General features: G+C 40.7%; 1 protein-coding gene across 1 annotated transcript in view; it reads right to left on the bottom strand.

The window, feature by feature from the left end:
• The window catches only part of LOC126413262 (zinc finger protein 239-like), a 101,224-nt gene that overhangs the window by 31,905 nt on the left and 45,014 nt on the right, over nt 1-24,305 (bottom strand). The window contains exon 3 of the mRNA XM_050083164.1: nt 17,103-17,367. Within this exon, the coding sequence (XP_049939121.1) occupies nt 17,103-17,367 (265 nt within the window). The remainder of the gene's footprint in view (nt 1-17,102; nt 17,368-24,305) is intronic.

Raw genomic sequence — 24,305 nt, 5'->3', positions numbered from 1 at the left:
AAGACTGGAAACGCTCACTTTTAAATCATTTCCGTGAAAGAAGAACACGTGACTACACTACATTTTTCTTTCTTTCTCATAGATCTAATGGGGGAAGGACCGCATCCCTTCTTGCACCCTGTGTGAGCGTGGGATTGATCTGAGTTGTACCCTTTACCCTGTGGCACCTGCAAGATGCAATTTCCACCCCCACACTACTACAGAAGTCTGACAGACGCTCCTAACGTTCTAAAGAGAAATGCCTGAAAAACTTTCAGCAGTAAATATCTTCTGGAGTCGTTCGCTGTAAGGAAATGACACAAAAATTCACAAAATTTCTTACGTAACTAGTGGGATACTTGGGTACTGGAGTAGTGCTAGTTAGTGTAAGAAAAACATGAAACTAACGAAAATTATTATTTATTTTGCAAAAATTCTCAGAAAATCACAATGGCACTCTTAATTATGAACCGAACACGTTATTTCTGAGTTTTTTTCGGAATATGAAGTTACCTCTTAAGAGGAGGATTCGCTAATGAAATTTCTGTACAAAGTTTAATATTGTTATTGACTTGGCAGAATGGCTGAGAGCCGCGCCTACTCAACTTGAATAATTATACATTAGAATGTTGCTAGGTACGGTCGAGGCTGTCGCGTGTGAAATGCAGTGAAGTGTACTGTTGTGGAGGAAATATGGGGCTCGGAATAGCTGTAGCGTACAATACCATAAGCTGCGATGACTGCTGCCTGCGCCGCTCGCTACTGACAAATAAGATAACTCTCGTTCTATCTGGATTGACCTTCGCCAATCAAACTCTCCCTACGCCTTGATGAAGTCAAGGACTCCTATTCGCCCCTAGTCTAACTATTGGCGTGGTACACTGGTCAGATAACCAGTCCACCACAATGCCACTCAAAAATTCTCTCGCAGGCGTTTAACTACAACTCTGTACATTCACACCGTACAATAAGTGTGGCAGCCAACACAGTGAACAACACTTAATCGCAGGGACTCAATATAAAGTTGCACTCCGATTCGCTCTCGACAGAGGTGCTCTCCCAGTGAAGTACTGAGGAGAGACTTGTTCCTCGCTCTTTGAGAACACGTATGAGTGCGCACGCTCTCGTTACGTGTTCTCGCTCCAAGAGCAACAACGGAACGGCCCCTCTCCACGCCAGACGTGAAGGGGTATATCTTTCGGTCTCTTCCATTACTCCTTCAGCTCAAGGCGTCAGAAATATCGTCTGCCAATCAGCATTGCTCTTCTAAAACGGGAGAATGACGTTTCGTTTATGGCGACCAATCTGGAAATCTGTAGTATCGGAGTTTGGCGTTTGCTGTCTCCCTGTGAAAATCTCTGAAACTGCGTGCTATGTGTGAAGAATGCATAGGCTGGGCACTCCCACACAATGTAGCGGAATTTGCTTTTAAGCCGAACATGGGGTCGTCCTTTCACTCGGGCAAACGCTGTCTGCTCTACGGGCGGTCACTGGCCGACGTAGATGGGTTGGGACTGGCCTCCTGGCGTGCAGTTGCCTCTCTCGAACTAAAAGCTCCTGTGAACGTCGTGTCTGGAATGTATGTGTGTACGCCAGCCTCAAGTATTTCAACCACGGTGCGCACTTGTGATTTATTAGTTATTTGCATATCGTTTACATGAATTCATACAACATTGACTTCATCTTACCGAGTTTGGATTCGAATGAAGCGTCTTGATATGCAGAATATGATTGTGAGGGCGGGAATATATAAGCAATGAAGGTCAGGAGACCATGACATCTTACACCTGGTACGGCCCCCTAGTTAGAGACTTCAACAATATCAGAAAAAGTATCGTATTCACTGTTTAAAATCTTATCATTCTTAAGCTTAAAGAAACATCTCACAGTTTCATCATCACTGTCACAAATTAGTTCCAAAAGTATTTCCGCGCGTATCGCATAAAACAAAAAAAGAAACTCCTTGTTGCCTTCCTTATGAAAAGAGAAGAAAACATGATACATACGCAATATTTATAAGTAGTTTTATTCACATACGTACAAATGAATAAATATTTTATTCGATCTCCTGAAGTGGAAGAAAATACTCACTTGCGTCTGGTCAAGCGCGATAACAGAAGAACGCCAACACTCGCATCGGTTGAGATGCATAATGCCGCCTGTTTGACGTGAGACATACCACTGACATTGACTCCAGTTACACTATTCCAGACATGTAGACAATAAGCGAAATACACTGTTTTTCTTGAAGGCTACTGTAGTGGTACAGTGCATCCATGCACAGGGGGGGGGGGGGGGTGAGGCCCAATTCAAACGTAAACTTTTTTTGCAGCTCGTGACCCAGAGCGTAGCAAGTTTTGTCACCCCCATGGAGCTACTAGTACTCGGTGCCGACCGCACCTCCAGCACCTCGCTGTCCCGTCCCCCCTCCGCTCTTGCTACACCACTGCAAATGTGGAGAACCTCTTTAGAGGTACTATTGAAGTTCCGACCGTGTATAAATTTGGTGCAATGTACCTGCAATCCGTACTGTCTCCTCGACAACTGATACATCAGAATCTCTTACCAATCAACGTGCCGGCTGGAGTGGCCGTGTGGTTCTAGGCGCTGCAGTCTGGAACCGAGCGTCCGCTACGGTCGCAGGTTCGAATCCTGCCTCGTGCATGGATGTGTGTGATGTCCTTAGGTTAGTTAGGTTTAATTAGTTCTAAGTTCTAGGCGACTGATGACCTCAGAAGTTAAGTAGCATAGTGCTCATAGCCATTTGAACCAACCAATCAACGTGGGACTGATGGCCCTAGCAGTCTGGTCCCTTCGATTCCACAAACCAACCAACCAGCCAATCAACGTGCACTGCAGTCTGTTATCTGTCACTGTCTACAGCAAGATAGAGTGCACTTTCTAATTATAGCAACTAGTTCAGGTAAATATTGGAGGTTCATTCAGAGAATAATTTGGATTCTGAATAATCCGTTTAGAATTCACACTGTTTCATATGATATAGAACGAATCAATAACTCTGTTGACATAGTGTCGTAGCATTTTTAGTATTTGGCATTCAAAATGTGTGTATTATAATCTTCCTCCCAAATGTAAGTACTAATCCTTGACCAAGTGCCAAGTTCGTGTCACTCCAATTAGTGCTTCATGAGGTGCAACATTTTTCTATTAGGATTACGTGCACAATTCAATGCGAGATGCATTTCCACAACGAAACTTTGTCTCGAAATCTGGCAGAAAATCCAAAGCGATTCTGGTCGTCTGTGAAGTATGTTAGCGGCAAGAAACAGTCAATGCCTTCTCTGCACGATAACAATGGAGATACTATCGAAGAAAGTGCTGCCAAAGCAGAGTTACTAAACACAGCCTTCTGAAACGCCTTCACAAACGAAGACGAAGTAAATATTCCAGAATTCGAATCGAGAACAGCTGCCAACAAGAGTAACGTAGAGGTAAATATCCTAGGAGTAGTGAAGCAACTTAAATCACTTAATAAAAGCAAGTCTTCTGGTCCACACTGTATACCAGTTAGGTTCCTTTCGGAGTATGCTGATGCATTAGCTCCATACTTAACAATTTTATACAACCGTTCGTTCGACGAAAGATCCGTACCCAAAGACTGGAAAGTTGCACAGGTCACACCAATATTCAAGAAAGGTAGTAGGAGTAATCCACTGAATTACAGACCCATATCGTTAACGTCGACATACAGCAGGATTTTGGAACGTATATTGTGTTCGAATATTATGAATTACCTCGAAGAAAACGGTCTATTGACACACAGTCAACGTGGGTTTAAAAAACATCGTTCCTGTGAAAGACAACTAGCTCTTTATCAACTTTCTCCTCCAAATGCGAAAATATTTTGTTGACACTGACCTACATAGGGAGGAACGATCACCACGATAAAATAATGGAAATCAGAGCTCGTACAGAAAGATATAGTGTTCGTTCTTTCCACGTGCTATACGAGATTGGAATAATAGAGAATTGTGAAGGTGGTTCGATGAACACTCTGCCAGGCACTTAAATGTGATTTGCAGAGTATCCATGTAGATGCAGATGTATACAATTAGACTTCCTGATTCTTCCACGTCGTTATAAGTTAAGAGTCGAGATATTCAATTCCTATTCCCATAAACTGTTAACTATTGAGAGTCTATGTCGGAATTTACAGATGAGGGTTTCATATTCGCCATACTCATCCAGTATCCTGTGTGTACAACATAGAACAGGCTCCCCCATGAAAATGAGGTCGAAGTTTTCTGTTTTAACTATCATATTCTGATATTAAACTTACAAATGTTAATTCTATAATGTTGTCTCACTCAGTCAGTGATGATTTATAGAGACACTCTGAAACCATGAGTTACTAACCCTCTTCGCTATTAATATTAGATGCTAAACTACGAATTTTTAATTTTTAACCATTTCTGATTGGTATTATACTTTTCGTTAGGTGAATCGATACTACAGGTATCTGGATACTTGGTATCAGAGTAAACATTACGTAACCTGGAATACGGAGAAATCAAACAATTTATTTTTAGCATCTTTCTTGAAAATATTGGTATAGTAGAATATGCTGTTCCGTAGAGATTTGTCAATAATAAACTGGAAAGTAACTTGTACAACAATGGGGCCATCAACATAGAGAAGCAAAGTAGGAATAGAGTATGTGTTCACACCAATATCCTCACGTTTTTATGAACAATCCACTCATTCTGACACTCATTTTAACGAACTTGAAAACAGTAATGAGTCCCTTACAAAACAATTTCAAGAACTTAATGATAAATGTTCTAAAAATCATGGATCTCTTACAGAACGTTTTGATGCACAGGCTACTCATTTCGAAGAGCTTAATCACAAATTAGAAGAGCATAAAAAATCTTTAGATGCGCTCCGTGACAATCAGAAAGCACTATCTACGAATTAAAAGATAGCTACAAAGCGGTAACAGATCGTGTAAATGATATTACAAAAGAGGTTACCAATGTCATATCTCGTTTAATCGAACTAAATACAGCTCATGGTAACCTAAATCAACGTGTGTTAGGCATAGAAGTAGCCCTTGATGAACAACTTAATACCATTTCTGAAACTCAGCGGTAAGCAAAGCCAAAACTAGAAAGTCGGTACCCACTGAAATTGTTGCTACTCTGCAAAAGAAAACGCGTAGTCATGCTGTACAGTTAGAGATGGTACTGCCAAAATTCACGGCCAATCCGACAGTCTGAAAGCTGAATATGATGAACTCGCCGGCACTGTAGCACAATTAAAATTAAATCATGACAATCACTCTGAAGGTACACTTCCCTGACAGTCAAGAATATCAATCACTTGAAAACTTTCGACAGGGACAGATGCAAATTAACTGTCAAATCAAACTGGAACTTAATAAACTTAATGCTCGCATGTCAGACAATAAGAACGATACCATTTTCCGGGACTGCTCACGTAACTTTGCCACGCATTGTATCGATCAGAATATAGAACATTCTAGGCAACCTCAGCTTACTAAACCGGTCAGAGAAAGAGACTTTTTACAGTCACATGACACCCCTCGCACCTGTTTCAACCGACAACATTCTTTTGATAATTTTTGAGCCGATGGATTCGATTACAAGCATTTTTTATCTGTCAGGAAATTCAAAGTATTTCGTAATGGTCCTAGCTGTCTGCATCCTTTGGACTGGAATCAACAATTTACTTTTTCTTTGCCGCCAAACTGGCATGTTTCTCATAAATTAGAATTTATTTGTAGCTTTTTGGAAGGGGAACCGTCTATGAGATTGCGACTTATTGCACACCTAGCGGACCGGGTGTCACAAGATGCCGACGCCGCACAGGTTACATCGCATTCTGCACACGTCATAGAGCATGTGATTCGCTTCCAAGACATCAGGGATTTACTGTTACGTGAAACTGAAGAGCCTCTCAAACAGTTTTATCATCCCGTTATTATCATTCAAGTTGGCAAACATGTCTTAAAAGCAGTTCTTCCGTTACTGTCATGAGTGACGCAGCATTCAACCGCTGCAATTCTGATGTTTCTTGTCTGATGTTAGCTCTCAATAAAATCAAAATAAATCGTCCCGTACCTGGTAAAAGCTTTGAAGTCAGACATCAAACTCATTTACAATTTTCTACTCAAGGTCACACACTTTTTTCGCCAACTTTCTTATCGCCACATTATTAACTACTGAAGTCATTCTCTGCATCGATTCCTTAAACAGACATAAAGCAGTGCTGGATTTTAACAACACTTGTATTACGTTACAAAACGATGACAGAATGATGTCTTTAAATTTTGATCAGAGCCTCTCTAGCGAGGAACAAGATATCAGTCGCCTGCATTTTCTTTCTTCAATTAGAAATATCGACAGGTACACCACACAATTTAATTCTGCTGATCCGCTCTGTGAGCCCAACGATGCACGCACTGTGATTGACATTTTCGACACGATTCAGAGCAAAGTTGACAATTGTAAAGCCACCACTGATTTTCATAAACAACAATTACGGGCAATCCGAAAAACTCATGCTCTCGTTTTTGATAATGTACCTGGCACTGTTCGTGGTTTTTTTTATGAATTTCAGGTTAAGTCACACAATACTTCTGTTGGACGACACTACACCATTCCTTTTGTTTATCGTCAGAAAGTTAAAGATGAAATTAATTCCAAGCTTCAACAAGGTGTTATTGAGCCGGCAGTCAGCCCTTATAACAGTCCGCTTCATCTTCTGCGGAAGAAAGATGGTTCACTGAGGCTTGTTCTGGATGGAGACAGATTAACAACATTATTATTCTGGAAACCGATAGACCGCAAACCTTGCAAGAGATTCTTCAGAAATTTCATGGTGTCACAGTTTTCTCCTCCCTCGATTTAAAATCCAGTTTCTGGCAGACTGAATTGCACCCCAATTGCCTCAAATATACGGCCGTTCTCTGTTTTGCCATATGCTGTCAGTTCCGTAAACTTCCTTTTGGATTAAACATTTCCTCTGCAGCATTCATCAGGGGTTTAAATTATATTTTACAGGAGCATTTGAAAAATAAGATTACCAGTTATGTCTATGATATTCTCATATACGAAAAGAGCTGGGATGAGCACAATGACACCTCGAGTTCTTTGTTACAAATCTTTTCTGATCATGGTGTTACTGTCAACTTGAGCAAATCTGAATTCGCCAAATCTAACATCAGATTTTTAGGTCACGTAACATCTGTTTCTAGCATTAAACCTGACCCGGATAAGTTGCAAGCTATTCGTGACATCACCACATCCACTTCCAAACGTCAAGTCAGAAGTTTTCTCGGCTTGGTAAATTTTTTTGCGTCGTTTTGTGCACTAGAAGGTTCTCGATACCCCACGTTTGTGGCAACTTAGCGGAAAAAGCTCCAACCGGTTCTGGAACGACCAAGTTCAACAAGAATAGGTGTCATGTATAATTTTGGTATCTGAATTGATTGTGAGCGAGCATCGATGTTGTGAAGGTGTATCGCAGAAGTTAAGTTAGATCTCCGATGTGCGCGAGGACGCAGTAGGGCAGCCAATGTTTAGCTGTATTAGAGTGAGCCAGTCAAAGTTTATCTGTGCTAGAGTGCTGCAGACAAGTTTAAGCTGTGTTAGAGTAAAGCAGATAATGTTCAGCCGTGTCTCAGTGAGGAAGCACACAATGTTAAGCTGTGTCAGAGTGTGGAAGCGATGGCAATATTGTATTTCAAATTTAAAGTCTCAATTTATCAATGAATTTTTTGTGAAAGAGGAAGTGTAATGGAATATCAGGTAAACGTTATAACGATGTTACTTTTTTTCACTATTGCTGCGTCATCGGACTAACTTGGTTATTGTACTGAGAGTTGCTAGATTTGAGAGATAGGAAAGTGTTTTGTTTGGATCTTAAGAAGTTCATTAAATATAAAATCTGCCTCGGGCACCTTTTCACAGTATACAAAAAAACTTAGTATTATCCCCTGGAGACGTTATCAATAACGATAACGGCCAGTCCTTCCACCACCGGAAGCCTTGGAAGAAGGTAACAAATAGGCACTTCTCAGAGCCAATCCTGACGATTGTAAGCCTAAACTTTGAGGGAATTACAAACAACAAACAAGACATCTTATCGGAACTCTGCCAGACTCATAAATGGGATGCGTTATGCATCCAAGAAACCCACAGAGCTGCAGATGCAAAAACACTTGACATACAAGGAACGCGACTAGCTGTGGAAGCACCACGTCCTAAACACGGCAGTGCCATATTCGTTAGAGCTGAGACGATGTGACTTCTGTCGGAAAATCCACAGCCAATGATATCGAAATACCAACAGCTGAAATTAGAAACTTTACAGTAACATCTGTGTATAAACCTCCAGGAAAAAAAATTGCTTTCACCCAGCCAAAAAACTCCACAAACCGAAACACCAAATTCATTGCCACAGCACCACTTGGGGATATAATGAAACAGACGAGAACGGACAGCTGTTGGAGGAATGGATAGAAACAAGACAATTCAGTTTCCTCCATGATCAAAAACTGCCCCCCCTCCTTCACAAGTAAAATATGGAGACGTGGATATAACTCCAATAACTGCATTACCAGCTCAAGCATAAAAGATTGCTGTACTAAAGTAGTATATCAACCCATACCTCGAACACAGCATAGACCAGTAGGGATACAGGTTTATACAGCAGTCAAGACCAATACAGCAACGTTTCGCAGAAGATTTAATTTCAAAAAGGCCAATTGACAATTGAGAAACTTTCGCAGAGGAACTGTATAAAGCCATAATAAACCTCGCCCCAACCCCAGAGAACTACCAGACACCTGTGCGAATGCTACAGGGAATCTCCAGACAACATCTACCACGAGGCTGACGACAGCAGTACATCCCGGGTCTGTCACATTACTCCATTGTACCAAAAGGACCCCTTTAAACAAGGAACAATAGCATGTGGTATCGCTTTGATGGAAATGCTAAGTGAAGCTCAGCAAAATGGATGGAGACCCTGGAGAGGATGGATATGACACATAGCAGCAAAATAGCCTGGGATCTCATTAAAAATCTTGACAGAGACCCAAATGGTCCCAAGCAGTCTGCCACGCCTAATCAAGTGGCTCATCAACTGCTCCTGAATGGAAAGACTAATACAAAACAACAGAAAGTAAAAATTAACAGGACTTTGGAATCAGAAACTAATAGGTTTTTAACACCTTTTACAATGAAGGAATTCAACAAGGGTCTCAGCAATATGAAAAGCGACAAAGCAGCTGGGGTAGATGACATGTGCACGTAGCAGATCAAACGCTTTGGACCGGGCACAAAGAACTGGATCCTGCGACTTTTTAATCAATGTCACGAAACATGTAAGATCCCCAAGATGTGGAGGAAGGCAAGGATAGCGGCACGCTTGAAACCTGGGAAGGCACCTGATTCACCAAGGAACTATGGGCCAATATCTCTCCCGTGTCATCTTTACAAACTGTATGAGAGACTTATTTTAAATCGTATGACAGACACTATTGAGATGAAACTTATTCCTCAACAAGCGGGTTTTAGACCTCGAAAATCAAGTACTAGCCAAATTCTGTGCTTAACAGAACACATAGAGGAAGGATACGAAAATAAAAAGATAACAGGGCTAGTCCTGGTCGACCTTAGCTCTGCATATGATACAATTAACCACAGGCTGCTGCTTCAGAGGCACTATAATGAGATTATCAATTTGTCAAGATTATCGAGTTACTATTACAAAATAGACAATTTTATGTTGTCATCTGTCATCAATGGGAAGAAAAGCAGATGGAGAAACCAGAATAATGGTCTGGCCAAAGCAAGTGTTTTGGCGCCCTCCCTATTTAATCTGTACACCAACGACCAACAGACGCCTAAGCATTCAAAACATTTTCTGTATGCTGATGACGTGGCAATGATGGCACAGGGGAGGACCTTTGAGGATGTAGAACAGAAGCTGGAGAAAGCACTTAGAGAAATGTCAGGGTATTATAAAACAACTTTCTTAAGCCAAAACCGTCCAAAGCAGAAGTAAACGCCTTCCATCTTCGATCCTGGCAAGCTAACCGTAAATTTAACGTCTCTTGGAATAATACCACACTGGAGCATACCGACAAGCCAACTTACCTGGGCCTGGTGCTCGATAGATTTCTGACACACGGGTACCATTTCGGAAAGACGCGACAAAAGGTTACTGCCAGAAGTAATATTCTGCGGAAACTGGCTAACAGCAAATGGGGTGCTAAACCTTCTATATTAAGAACCACCGCACAAGCCTCATGCTTCTCTACAGCCGAATATACCTGCCCAGTATGGTGCAGATCAGCTCATGCAAAGACGGTCGACATAAGTCTAAATGAAACATATCGATTAACAACAGGATGCATGAAACCTGCTTCCCTGCCAAAACTATACAGAGCTGCCGGGTTTGTGATCCTTAACTCTCGGAGAACATCACATGTATTCACAGAGAGGCTCACTTAAACTATTGACGATCGGCGTCCCCTCATTTGGCAGTGAGTGTAAACACGGGCGACTGAGATCCTGTAAGAGGTTCTCAGCCACGGTAACAGAAGAACCACCAGCTGGTCACCCAACTGCACAGGAAGTGCCCAGCGGATTCAGCACAAAGTGGAAGACATGGAGGACACTGAACCGAATAAGGATAGGGGTGGCCCCAGTGAAGACAAATGTGATTAGGTGAGGGTCTTTGAACCGCGGATGATAAGCGTGACAGTGGCGCGGTGCAGGATGTGGAGCATCTGCTCGCCTGCCCAAACTGCCCTTATAGGTGCAACGCCGACGATTTACGGCTGGACAAGAAAGAAGCCTTGGACGTGGCTCCATAGTGGGCTGAAATATTGTGACCTGGTTTCCGGGCACGAAAAAGTAAAGTAAGTTCTTACCAAACTTTCTCTTGCAATTTTTAATCGATCGTGCAACCAAGTGTGTTCGAAAAACAGTTAGATTTTGTAATTAATAGAGAACTCATTGGACCTCTCGAGTGTCTCTGTGTAGATACAATAATCTGCAGGTTTAGCATAGCGGCGCGCGAGACAGAGCAGTACTACAACGCATTATCCAGATTTGTGCAGAATAGAGGTAAAGAGAAAATATTTTGATTTTTTAAATTTATTCAATCAGGACCAACTTATATCATTCAGAGACAGTTTTTGTGATCAATAATGCAAAATCAATTACTCTAGGTTTCATGCCAAAATTTATTTTTCAGGCAGTTTACACTGTTAAAAATTCTTGCAGTCAGATTGATACCTTCTACAGTGTGAAATACTTCCCTTTTCATTAGGACAATTAGTTACTATTACAGTGCAGCTTTGCTTTCACATTACGATAGTACAAGTTTCATTACGATAGCCATTTATTATTACAGCTCAGACCTTACAATCAGAAACATAATACTCCATTCTTATATTTTTAGTTATTGAAGTAACTTTCACCATAAACTGTTGAGATTAGCAAGGCAGGCGTATATAACAGAGATAACTAATTAAATTATCTGAAGCAGATGTGGAAAGAATAATAAAACTGAAAACCAAGTTAACTTCATACAAATCAAGTCCTTTCCACTTTCCATTCCACACAATTTACGAACGGCAATCCAAAGAACACTTGTGTACTTAAGTTCATTATCCGTAAAAATTCCACAGTTCCACGAAGCTTCCATTTGTCAAAAGTGGTAAATATCATCATAATGTACATACATCAAGAGCTGTTAACAAGGAAGGAGAAGTATAGAAAGCTGTCCACCATCTACATCAATCTCAAAGTGATAATATACATAGTAGTCTGAACATGCGACGGGTACAACTCATCCGGGTAGAGTACACTGCAACTCAGTAAGTGCAGGTGATAAATACAGGGAATTTATTCTTCAAAATCAAACATAGAAAACTATTCATAGAGATAAATCTCGCAAGAATTGCGCAGCAGTTACCTGTCTGTCTGCGGTATCCAGTAAACGCGCTCTGAGGTTAACGGTCCTGTATTGTCAACACACTCCTCAAGCAGTAGGGTCCTCTTGACGAGGAGAAGTCTACCGATAGACGGAGAAGAGCGTCTGTGTGTGTAGGTGCTACACCCTTTGAATGGAAGAAGAAGTGGCTTACTACCACTGGGAAAATCAATTAGGAAAAACATTTAAGGTAGGAAGATGGAACTGATAAAATAAGTAAAGAAAGCAGAACAGAACCATGATACCATCGTATTCAAAGCTGTGCGACTACTACTTGGGTCTCGAGAAGTTCTGCATTATTGTTAAGAAGACAGTCGAGACTGTCTTGAGGGGAGATACAGCAGGATTTCTTTCAGGCAACTTCGTCATTCGTCCCGCCTGTCTTTGTTCTGATATGCTGGTCGAGTCCTGACCATAGTCAGGACATGGTAGCATCTACGTATGAAGAACAACTTTTGATGTTGCGTGAACAGTATTTCTTTATTTTGTCTACAACAACTGCACCGTGTTTAGCGATTTTATTATTTCCTTAGTTTCTGTTGTTATTATTCTTTAACGCTACACAGGCACGTGTTTACATCATGTATAATCTATAAGCTACTACCTGCACTGGTACTTACATATTTTGTTTGGAGGAGACTGTAATCTTCTATTCGTAGTGCCCCTCACTTTCGAACTCGGGGTCCGTTCACAACCCTTACCAAAACCAGGTAATCATTACCTGGAATAGTTCATATTATAAAAAAAAAATCATTACCTGTGGCTAGCCACTTTTGTGGAGCGTTCTCATAAACAACTATCTACACAGTTTCTTAACTATCCTGTAACGACACGAGTACAATACACAACATGAAATTAATCTATTTTACGCTATAAGAGAATATAGTTCATGATATTTACATGCGCAGAAATTATATTATGATTCAGTAGCAGCATCCAGATTAAGAACATTTAAAAACTGATGTCTAGTACCAAAATAATCGTTTTATGAAGTTGGGGATAGAGTGCGGGCATGCAGTACTCATATCAACCGATTACCAAATTACTGAAAGACAAGCTGATTTGGTGGGATTATGACACTAACAGACGATTGTGCGCTTCCTTAAGACATTATAGCCAACGGAATTGCCGCAGTGCTAATCACCGAAGTTAAGTGCTGTCGGGCTTGGCTAGCATTTGGATGGGTCCAGTGACGCCTAAGGGCTTAGGATGACATGGCAGACGGTCGGTACCCTGCGATCTTCAAGGCCTGTCCGGACGGTGATTGTTTTATGACAGCAGAGGCGCACGTGACTTCTCTAAACGTGACTTACTGTACGCCACAACCAGGTTTAGACAAATTAGAGAAAGCTCGTACAAAAATTGTGGCATACAAAAATATATTACGATACTAACAACTACAGTGCCTACTGAAGAGCAGACCATTGCAGTCTCATTTTAACAATGATGTTGGGGTTGGTATTTCGGTGACAACAATATACTCGTCGATATTTCTGCATGTGAGTCACAATGTTCTGTATGCATAATACAACGGTATACAGTAACAGTGAACCAAAGACGAAATTAAATTTTTGGAGGCAAAGTTTTCATTGACAGCATAACGTAATTCTGGAATGTTTCTTCGTTGTGTTTTGTTTTAGGATTGTTAAAGTAAATGAAAATCTGTGGGTAATTTTCTGTTAATCACGACGAAAAGCATCCCGACAGGCACAAGCATACCGAATAGAAGTGGAAACAACAAAAAGTTCGTAGTAAACAATTGTTGATCAAATACAGTAACCAGAAAGCAGCTAAGATCAATTACTGCTAATATCATTTTAGGTTTTCGCTTTCAAATAGCAGAAAATGTGCCCTGAAACGTTGAATGTAGATACATTCAATAAATTTAAGAACTGAAATAAATTCCAGCTTACTTTGTTTATTGTCACGGGACTAGAAAAGCATGAAATAAATGGGAGAGAAATATTTGCCAGGAAATAGGATACCCTATTGTTTTTATGAAGACATGAATGCGTTATGAAATACTACGATCCTTTACAGGAACTGAATGTTAGAACTGAACAACCCCACATAACTTGCTCGACATGTGCTTACGACAAGAAATTTCGAATGTGGAATCTACGCTATCAGTTGTCATCAGCACAATGCAAATTCTCGTACGTTTTATTTTATTATGGGTTAATATTCTAACACGAATCCCTAAGAGTTGAGTGAAAGATATGCTAACGTGTAATAGCGTCATATCTAATGACACATGGCATTAATGAAAATTATCAAGTCACAGTTTCTGTAACGGAAGTGCTATACGTGTAAATTTAAGAAAATCATGTACATGGTTTGAGTGATAGGTGGTTGTCGAAAGAACTGGACCAATAAACAGATGTCTGACTTGACTCTGCACCGTGTTTAGCGATTTTATTATTACGTTAGTTTCTGTTGATATCATTCTTTAACGCTACTCAACCTGGTAGATTTCGTGTCACCGTCAGTATCAAAACATCGAGCTTTTGCAGATGATTCAATAGGGCTAGACTCATAATACTATCGTTACAGATAAGTAAGGACGACATACACATCAGTCTTTGGTATGGGTGATAAGATTTGAGGAAACAAAAATTAGTTCTATAACGTGTTGATATTTATCGTATTGTATCAATATGAAAACGATAGTGGCTTACATTGTATAAATTTAACGACTGGTAGTCTCTTGCCTCGTTAATTCTAGAGATTTTTGTCGGAAACAATATCCCTGATTCTGTATGTTTATCCTTTAACATAACTGGAACAATTCTCATTCGTTCGTATGGCCCATACAAATTATTTTTAGTTCTCTGCATGTTCTCCGTATTGGCATCATTACTTTACATCATTGATGTAGATATTTTATGCAATTAAATACATCCATGTATTAGAAGTAGCTTAAAACATGTTCTGATACCAGACAGTGCTAAAGGACACAAAAATCTAGCACTATATAACTACTGCAGCAAGGGAGCAGTTTCATCTGAAATAAACTCGCTAGTTAGTTATTAAACAGACTGGTTGTGATATACGTTTAGTAAAACCATAGAAAGAAGTCATTGGCCAACGAAAGGGATAGTAGCAGAAATTCAGACAAGCACCTGTAAAGCAGAACTGAAACTCGAATAACTGAGGGGACTGTGCTATTTATGAGGCAAGAATTTGCGAAAAGACTGAAGCAAAGGAGATTGACAGGAGTGGAGAGTTATCCTTGAAATAATTTAAAAGTTCTGCAGTTGCGTATTAGCTTGGAACTGAGGAACGTATATCTAATCCGTTCCGCTACAAGTACATTCCCGTCTTAAAAAGAGAGCTAACTATCAGAAAACGCGAGGAACAAGAATCTGAAACATGGAGAAACAAACGAGTGTGTGCAGGTAACATTACTAGAGCACTGTAAAATAGATAAGCATCAGATGGAGCTAGGCTTTTCTACCAAAATCTTCAACAGAATATTGCATTTTCTAAAGCATATTTGTTACTATCGAAAAAGTTGATAGCGCCAGTAAGTTCGAGATACAGATCACAATGGCGCCCATTTCACCAAAGCTTTTTCCTGTGGTACTGCGCTGGATCAATATTTATAATAAATTACATAATGAATGTGCAAATGTGTTAATATATTTTCAAAGATGTCATATCACTGCAAGATAGACTGTAGATGCCACTCTTATGGAAATGTACGTACAACAATGACTGACAAGAATACTGCTAAGATTCTAATAGAGTTCATAGAGAAGAGATGATGCAGAATTCAATGAGGTAGATACTGAACGCCTGAAGAAGAGTGCAGCGTACTAAATTCATACGACACGTCGAGCTGTATTGGATTACAAAGGATTCAATGCAATGTGCTACAGCAAGGTGCAGAAAGAAGCTAATTTGTTTGATTTGCTCTGTCGTTTTGATATAAAGGAAAGCAGACCTACTAGAACATTAAGAAGACGTAAGAGAAAGTGGGCAAAGAATTTCTCAAGATGAGACTGTCTTGACGCGAAATCTATAAATGCTATAAGAATGAAAAGCACCACAGTTTCATGTAAAGTGTTTTGATCGACTCTGGTTAGCAAAATAAATAACCGTTGACAATCTATGCCAGCCAGTGTGGCCGAGCGGTTCTAGGCGTTTCAGTCTGGAACCGCGAGGCCTCTACGGTCGCAGGTTCGAATCCTGCATCGGGCATGGATGTGTGTGATGTCCTTAGGTTAGTTAGGTTTAAGTAGTTCTAAGATCTAGGGGACTGATGACCTCAGATGTTAAGTCCCATACTGCTCAGAGCCATTTGAACCATTTTTTTGACAATCTATCTAAATATCTATGAGATGGGTATAAAACATTTTGACAGAAATATTTATTATTTACATCCCATCACTAACCTTTTTGTTGCTCCCCCCAGTATGACATATTCTGCTAAAAGAAACTGGATATGGTGAAGTGGCAGTTTGGCGTTTGATGAAATTCAATTTGATGCCCTTTCTGAATGGTGACAAAAAATATAGTCCGATTTACGCAAGAGATATACCTTATTTTCAATTTACTTGCTTGCGTTTTCAGGACACTTTTGATAATGGCACAGAATTTCCCGAATTTGATAATGTGGAGTAAAATAATAAATATGGAATCGTGCAGTCTGAGCCATAAATTAGGTAAGAAAACATAAAATTACGACTGGGTAGCTCTCAAAGCTATGGGGAACAATGGAAGGGCTTGAAAAAAAAAAGTAGAGAACAGTATTACACCAAAAGCAACACTGGTAAGTAAAAATAAAATACGATAACAATCCTTAATGTGGATGCTGCTACGTAATCGTCTCTTACATTTAGTAACTGTCGCTGCCTCGATATATTGGCTAGTGGTGACTGAGGCAGAATGTGAGCGATTGTAATGCGAGAGTGGAGCCTTCTCATATTATGCTGTGTGGGTGGCTGACGGAGCCCGGAGAGACGTGGCGGCGTCGCCAGCTAGCGCGACGTTTCGGCCGCTGGCGGTGTCTGCATCGTCGGTGAAGTGCAGCACGTGCTGCACCAGCTCGCCGGACACGCGCATGATGACGCTGGTACCCGCCGCCCTCACCGCGGGCCCGCCGCCGCCGCTGCCCCCGCAGCCGCCGCCGCCCCCGCCGCCCCCGGGAGGCGGCCCCGGCGCGGTGCACTTCTTGCGGTGCGTGCGCATGTTGCTGGACTGGCTGAAGCGCGCGCCGCACCGGTCGCAGGCGTAGGGCCGCAGTCCTGTGTGGCAGGACATGTGCGCCTTGAGGTGGTGCTTCTTGGTGAACGCCTTGCCGCACTCGCCGCAGCTGTACGGCCTGATGCCAGAGTGCAGCCGGAGGTGGAGCATCATGTTGCTGCGGTCCGCGAACTGCTTCCCACACACCTGCGCCAATAATAACAACGGCTCTCAGCTCGTGCACCAAACTCATTCACAGTGGAGTCCTGCACTCAAGGGGTCACCGATTTTGCTCACCTCGCCCGCGGTTTTATCAAATACTTAGACGCAATAAATAATACTGTAGTATTATGCCTTTTCATAAGCGTTTCCAAGTATCACGATCCTGTTGAATATCATAAGGGTACAAACCGCCGAGCAGAGGCGCGGACACAACAGGCTAATATGGCAGACTGTAGGTCTCCCTATACTGCATTCCAGCCAAGTCATTTTCGTTTATTTATTTTTCCTAAACTTCCACCAAATACCCATATCACTTCAACGAATCATGTTTCTCTGGAAAGGAATCATGGTAATCATTGTGGTACAATATTGGTATTGTATAGTTTATTTGTTGTTGTTGTAACCGGCCGCAGTGGCCGAGCGGTTAAAGGCGCTACAGTCTGGAACCGCACTACCGCTACGGTCGCAGGTTCGAATCCTGCCTCTGGCATGGATGTGTGTGATGTCCTTAGGTTAGTTAGGTTTAAGTAGTTCTAAGTTCTAGGGGACTTATGACCACAGCAGTTGAGTCCCATAGTGCTCAGAGCCATTTGAACCATTTGTTGTTGTTGTGGTCTTCAGTCCTGAGACTGGTTTGATGCAGCTCTCCATGCTACTCTATCCTGTGGAAGCTTCTTCATCTCCCAGTAGCTACTGCAGCCTACATCCTTCTGAATCTGCTTAGTGTATTCATCTCTTGGTCTCCCTCTACGATTTTTACCCTCCACGCTGCCCTCCAATACTAAATTGGTGATCCCTCGATGTCTCACAACATGTCCTACCAACCGATCCCTTCTTCTAGTCAAGTTGTGCCACAAACTCCTCTTCTCCCCAATTCTATTCAATACCTCCTCATTAGTTATGTGATCTACCCATCTAATCTTCAGCATTCTTCTGTAGCGCCACATTTCGAATGCTTGTATTCTCTTCTTGTCTAAACTATTTATCGTCCACGTTTCACTTCCATACATGGCTACATTCCATACAAATACTTTCAGAAACGACTTCCTGACACTTAAATCTATACTCGATGTTAACAAATTTTTCTTCTTCAGAAACGTTTTCCTTGCCATTGCCGGTCTACATTTTATATCCTCTCTACTTCGACCACCATCAGTTATTTTGCTCCCCAAATAGCAAAACTCCTTCACTACTTTAAGTGTCTCATTTCCTAATCTAACTACCTCAGCATCACCCGACTTAATTCGACTACATTCCATTATCCTCGTTTTGCTTTTGTTGATGTTCATCTTATATTCTCCTTTCAAGACACTGTCCATTCCGTTCAACTGCTCTTCCAAGTCCTTTGCTGCCTCTGACAGAATTACAATGTCATCGGCGAACCTTAAAGTTTTTATTTCTTCTCCATGGATTTTAATGCCTACTCCGAACTTTTCTTTTGTTTCCTTTACTGAATTTCTTATTGCAAATACCAGATACCTTGTTCAAATCAGGTGCAGCTCGGTATGCTTTCACTGCAATAGGCACATGAAACTATCGATAAATTAATGTTCCTTTATTATTTCTTGATTGCACTTCACTGCAAATGTACCGCAAATATTATATTTTTTATTACTGTTCCTTTCCGAAGAAATACCCATACAAGTGTTTGATGGTAGACTAGGATAAAAATTAGACTGTAACGCAGGACGGGCAAACTTCCAGTCTGCCCCCTTAATTTATCGTGGTGGCGCCGCCGGTCGACAGACGATGCTCTCATGTTTTTTGCAACGGGCTATTAACACCTCGAATGTCGATTTTTCAAAAACGCCTTAGAAACACAGCGTACTAGAGCCGCATTTGTTACGTCTAAGTATTTACTACAGTCGTGCGAAAGATGAGCAAAGTCGGTGACATGGAGGCTTGCCTTGCAAGAACTTTACAGCTTCTGACATTAGGATCAACATTGTATAGACGGAAAATATAATTCTACACCAGTCACAAAGTATTTAGTTCGTCAAGTATGTAACATGACAATTAAACCTCCATCATCATGACGAAAATATATTTTGCATCACAATGTTTCTGCGATGTCACATAGCCAATTTAGGTAAAAGTTTGATAGCAAACAGAAGATGCATAAAGACATTTGTTGTCATTTGTTGTTTCCTTCCCCATTTTAATTAACTATCGTGCGCATCATAACATATTCCGTAATGGATAGCCCTGTACCACAGCAGCGCAGACAATGGATCTACATGTCCTATGATTTAAAGAAGCACTTGCAATAAAAGGAAGCAAACGATGTAGCTAATTTATTGAAACGATGTCACATACCTAGAAGTATTTGTGGCAACGTAGTGTGGCTACTTAGTGTGGCCTTCGTACATGTGTGTGATCGAACCTACGTATTTTTCACTTAAAATCTCAACAAATCAGTACAACGCCAGATGCATGGACTAAGACCAAGACAGTTGACTTTTTTTTCGTGTGAAATCGTTGTGGAGACACGGAACAAGATTTCTGCAAAAATGATGGTTGCAAATGCATTTCACGTAGTTGTAAACAGCAACAATGTATTCACAAGAAATCAAAGGACACAGAAAATTGTCTCTTTTCGAAGGAGACTCATTCATTACTTGTTTCAAACAAGGGAGATAAAATGAGAAGGATACGTATTTGAGATATCTAAATACTTATTGTGTTCCAAATCTGTGAACGCTTTTTATGCGGCTGGTCCCGGCGGAGGTTCGAGTCCTCCCTCTGGCATGGGTAGGTGTGTTTGTCCTTAGGATAATTTAGGTTAAGTAGTGTGTAAGCTTAGGGACGATGACCTTTCCCATAAGATTTCACACATATTTGAACATTTTTTTGTCAACGCTTTTCAGAAATTACTTCACACTTACAGTCTACCGTCACATTTAGAAACTCAGTCTATTACTTTCTGAGACTAAAAAAGAATAAATGCATTCTTACACGCAACTGAGATACGTTCAGGAAAAGTTATGCCTAACTATAACCAGTGTTTGTCTGCTGTAAAACTATTGGGCTGGTTACATGCAGAGTCTAAATATGATGTTTTTCTTTAAAGACCTAAATTCGTAGATTTAGGATCTGAAAAGCACGAAATGCACAAAAGCTGGCAGTGTCCATTAGAGCCCTGGGTTTTTCCGCTATAGAACGACTGGTTAATGTACATGACGATTCTCTCCAATGTTTCACAACTCTCAAAAAGACATGTTAGAGTAAACGGAGGGACATTCAGATTGTACAGGCTGAAATCTAGCGAAACTAAAGGAAAGTGCTTTACATTATTCTATTATTTTAAAAAAAATGGAAAGGAAAGGACAAAGGCAGAAATGACGTTCCGTCTATTGTCTGCGTGACATACAGAGATTCATCAAGCTGCAGCTGTAATAGTACTAAATATGAGTTCCAAGCGGTTTGCTGAAAGTGATAAGCGACAATTGCAAGGATCGCACTGAGATCCGATTTAAAGTTGTGAAAGGCAATACAGTTGCTGAAGTTCATCAACAATACGTTCTGCTTTATAGCTAAAATGTAATGAACTGAAAAAAAAACATTACAACTATGCGTCAGGAACTTAAACGATGAGGGAATAAGATTAGAGTCCATGTGGTGTTTCAGTTCAGGATGAAAGTGGAAAGTGATAGTAATGTTGTTTCACCAACCATTCCAAAATTCACTGAAGTGATTTTAGGGAACCAATAAAAACTTGACCCACGATGTTTGGGTTTAGACTTGAATACCTCTCCCATATATTGTAAGTAGGCTGTTTATGTTTTCTCTATGTAAGTAGGCTGTTTAGGTTTTTTTATTGGTAACGCCACCTCTGTATGAAAATCACTGGCTGTGCTGTGTGCAGTCTGTGGCTAGTTTGCATTGTTGTCTGCCATTGTAGTGTTGGGCAGCGGCAGCTGGATGTGAACAGCGCGTAGCGTTGCGCAGTTGGAGGTGAGCCGCCAGCAGTGGTGGATGTGGGGAGAGAGATGGCGGAGTTTTGAAATTTGTCATGAACTGCTATATTTATATATGATGATATCAAGGTAAATACATTGTTTGTTCTCTATTAATTTCTTTCATTTGCTAACTATCCCTATCAGTAGTTAGTGCCTTCCATAGTTTGAATCTTTTATTTAGCTGGCAGTAGTGGCGCTCGCTGTATTGCAGTAGCTTGAGCAGCGAAGATTTTTGTGAGGTAAGTGATTTGTGAAAGGTATAGTTTAATGTTAGTCAGGGCCATTCTTTTGTAGGGAATTTTGAAAGTCAGATTGCGTTGCGCTAACAAAATATTGTGTGTCAGTTTAAGCACAGTCATGTAGAATTGTTCAAAGGGGACGTTTCATATGTCGACCCTTAGCCGAGGATACCTCACTGGAATCTTCTGATTTTTTCTTGTAGTTTGTGTAATTAGTGTAGATTTTGTTTATTGCTAGCGCGTAATTGTAGAGAAAATCTCCTTTGTAGTTGCAGTCTTTCATTGTTGTACAGTAAAACAGTTGTGGCATGCATGTAGATTTGCACCAAGTATTTCGCAGCTGCAATTAACTAGATATTATTTTCAGTGCTATGTTAATGTGTTCTCTTATTTTTGCTCTTCAAATTGTGTTTTTCTGTGTTATCGTGTGAAATATTGTGACAATTATGGCGTGTGAAAAACGTAATACTAGGCTCCAAAGTAAACTGAGAAATGACAGTGAAGACGAAAGCAGTGTGTTAGCGCCACCGAGTAGTGAATTAACTGATGTTCAAAGTAGTAATTTGGTAATTGTGAATAGGGAAATGGAGCGGGCTGCAAACAATGGTGTAGACAGTGATCGATCGGTCGGCAACAGCTCGCCTCAGGAATCCGAAATGACAGGACACAATTTCGCAAATACTGTAGATTCAGGTTTTGGGTCATCACCGTTTTCTCAAATAAGTCAAGACACATTTTCTGCTTGTCAAAATGTGAATGTTGCCGGTGCAAATGCACTGCCGAAAAGCGTAGAGAAACAGATTCCAGACACTAATACATTATTATTGCAATTAATGCAACAAATGGAACAAAATCAGAGACAAACACAGCAAAAGCTTGAAAAGTTAGACACAATGGAACAACACCAGAGACAAACACAGCAACAGTTAGACACAGTGGAACAAAATCTCAAAAAGTTAGACACAATGGAACAAAATCAGAGACAAACACAGCAACAGCTTCAAAAGTTAGACTCATTGGAACAAACTCTTGAACAAACGCGTGAAGATTTAACTACTGAGTTACATCACATTGAATCGAAATGTCAAAAAGTCTGTAATGACGTAAAAACACAAATTTGTGAGCATTTCCAACCTATTTTTTCGCGTCATGAAAATGTATTACAGAAGCACGAAGCAGCCATAAAAGAACTGCAAACTATTGTTCATGAAAATCATGAGACCTTGCAAGCTAAAATTGACTCAGTTGCATCTACCGATTCGGTTACGCAACTTGCAAGAACTCAGGAAAACTTAAAGAACACAGTAGATACCCTGAAAATTGGTTCAGAAAGACACATGGAGGAAATAAGTACACTATCGGAGAAAGTAGCCGAACTTTCGGATCAGGTCACTAACTTATCTACAAAGGTAGATGATGATCTGAATGACACAAGACCCGTAGCCTTCACTGACACAGAAGAGTATGAACAAATAAGAAAATTCAAACAGAATCAAAATCAAATCAATACACAGTACAAAAGAGAAATCCGGGAAGTACAAGATCAGTTGACGCAGGTAATACAAGAATTACGTATTTCAGAGGACACTCGCGCTCCAATACGGGAAGAGGGACATAGAAATACGGAACAACCACAAAATAATAACACAGGACACTTCGGAAATTATGAAAGAAATTGGCAAGGCGCATTGGATTTTGAGATGGAACCGCCGAAACGAAGTAACAATTACCGACATGCGACTCGCCGACATGATGATTTTGACTATAAGCTGTTCATTACTACACGTAAATTCAAAACATTTAAGAATTCTGGCAACGACATTCATCCACAAGCATGGCTCCATCAATTCTCTCATTGTTTTCCTCCCAACTGGTCGTTAGAGCACAGATTAGAATTTATGTGTGGCTACTTAGAGAATGAACCAGCAGTAAGAATGCGATCGGTCATTCACGATTGCCACAGTGAAGGAGAGTTTTACCATGCCTTCCTCTCAGCATATTGGTCTCAAGCCACACAAGACCGTGTAAAACATAGCATCATAATGATGAAACGTTTCGAACAATCTGAATTTTCCAGTCTTATGAAATATTTTGAAGACATGTTGCATAAGAATCAATATCTTTCAAACCCATACAGCCCCTCAGAACTCATCCGCATTTGCTTACTCAAATTGCCTGAACATTTACGACATATTATTTTAGCAGGACGTTGCAAAGACGACATTGAAGCATTTCAGGGACTGTTACAAGAACTGGAAATTGACACATACCGTCGCGGGATGCGAAAACAGGAAAACAATCACTACAGGTCACATCCGTCACAATTCCGTGACGACAGAAATGATAACTGGACGCGACAAGGCTATTATCACAACACAAATCGTGACCAAAACAGACACCACCCGTATGACAACCGTTGGCAGAGTAGTAATAACTACAGGGAAAGATCACCTCTCCGTGGTAATGACTATCACAGAGACAATAAGAGAAATAGACAATATGGGAACCAAAATAAATACTATCAAGGGAGACAGAATAACTTTAGACGCAACGGATCAGCGCGCAGTTACGATTCAAGGAGAAATTCTCCACCATGTGACCGACAAGAAAGAAACTATGGCATCTACCGACATGACGACAGACGATATGATCATAACGACAGACGTCAATTTCATCAGAACTGGCGGGATTCTAACACGGCTGGGCCCTCTCGGCAAGGCGAATT

Source organism: Schistocerca serialis, chromosome 7 (assembly GCF_023864345.2).
Source record: "Schistocerca serialis cubense isolate TAMUIC-IGC-003099 chromosome 7, iqSchSeri2.2, whole genome shotgun sequence".
In the NCBI taxonomy this organism is placed as follows: Eukaryota; Metazoa; Arthropoda; class Insecta; order Orthoptera; family Acrididae; genus Schistocerca; species Schistocerca serialis.
The sequence above is the reverse complement of the archived record's forward strand: the minus strand, read 5'-3'. Positions and strand labels throughout refer to the sequence as shown.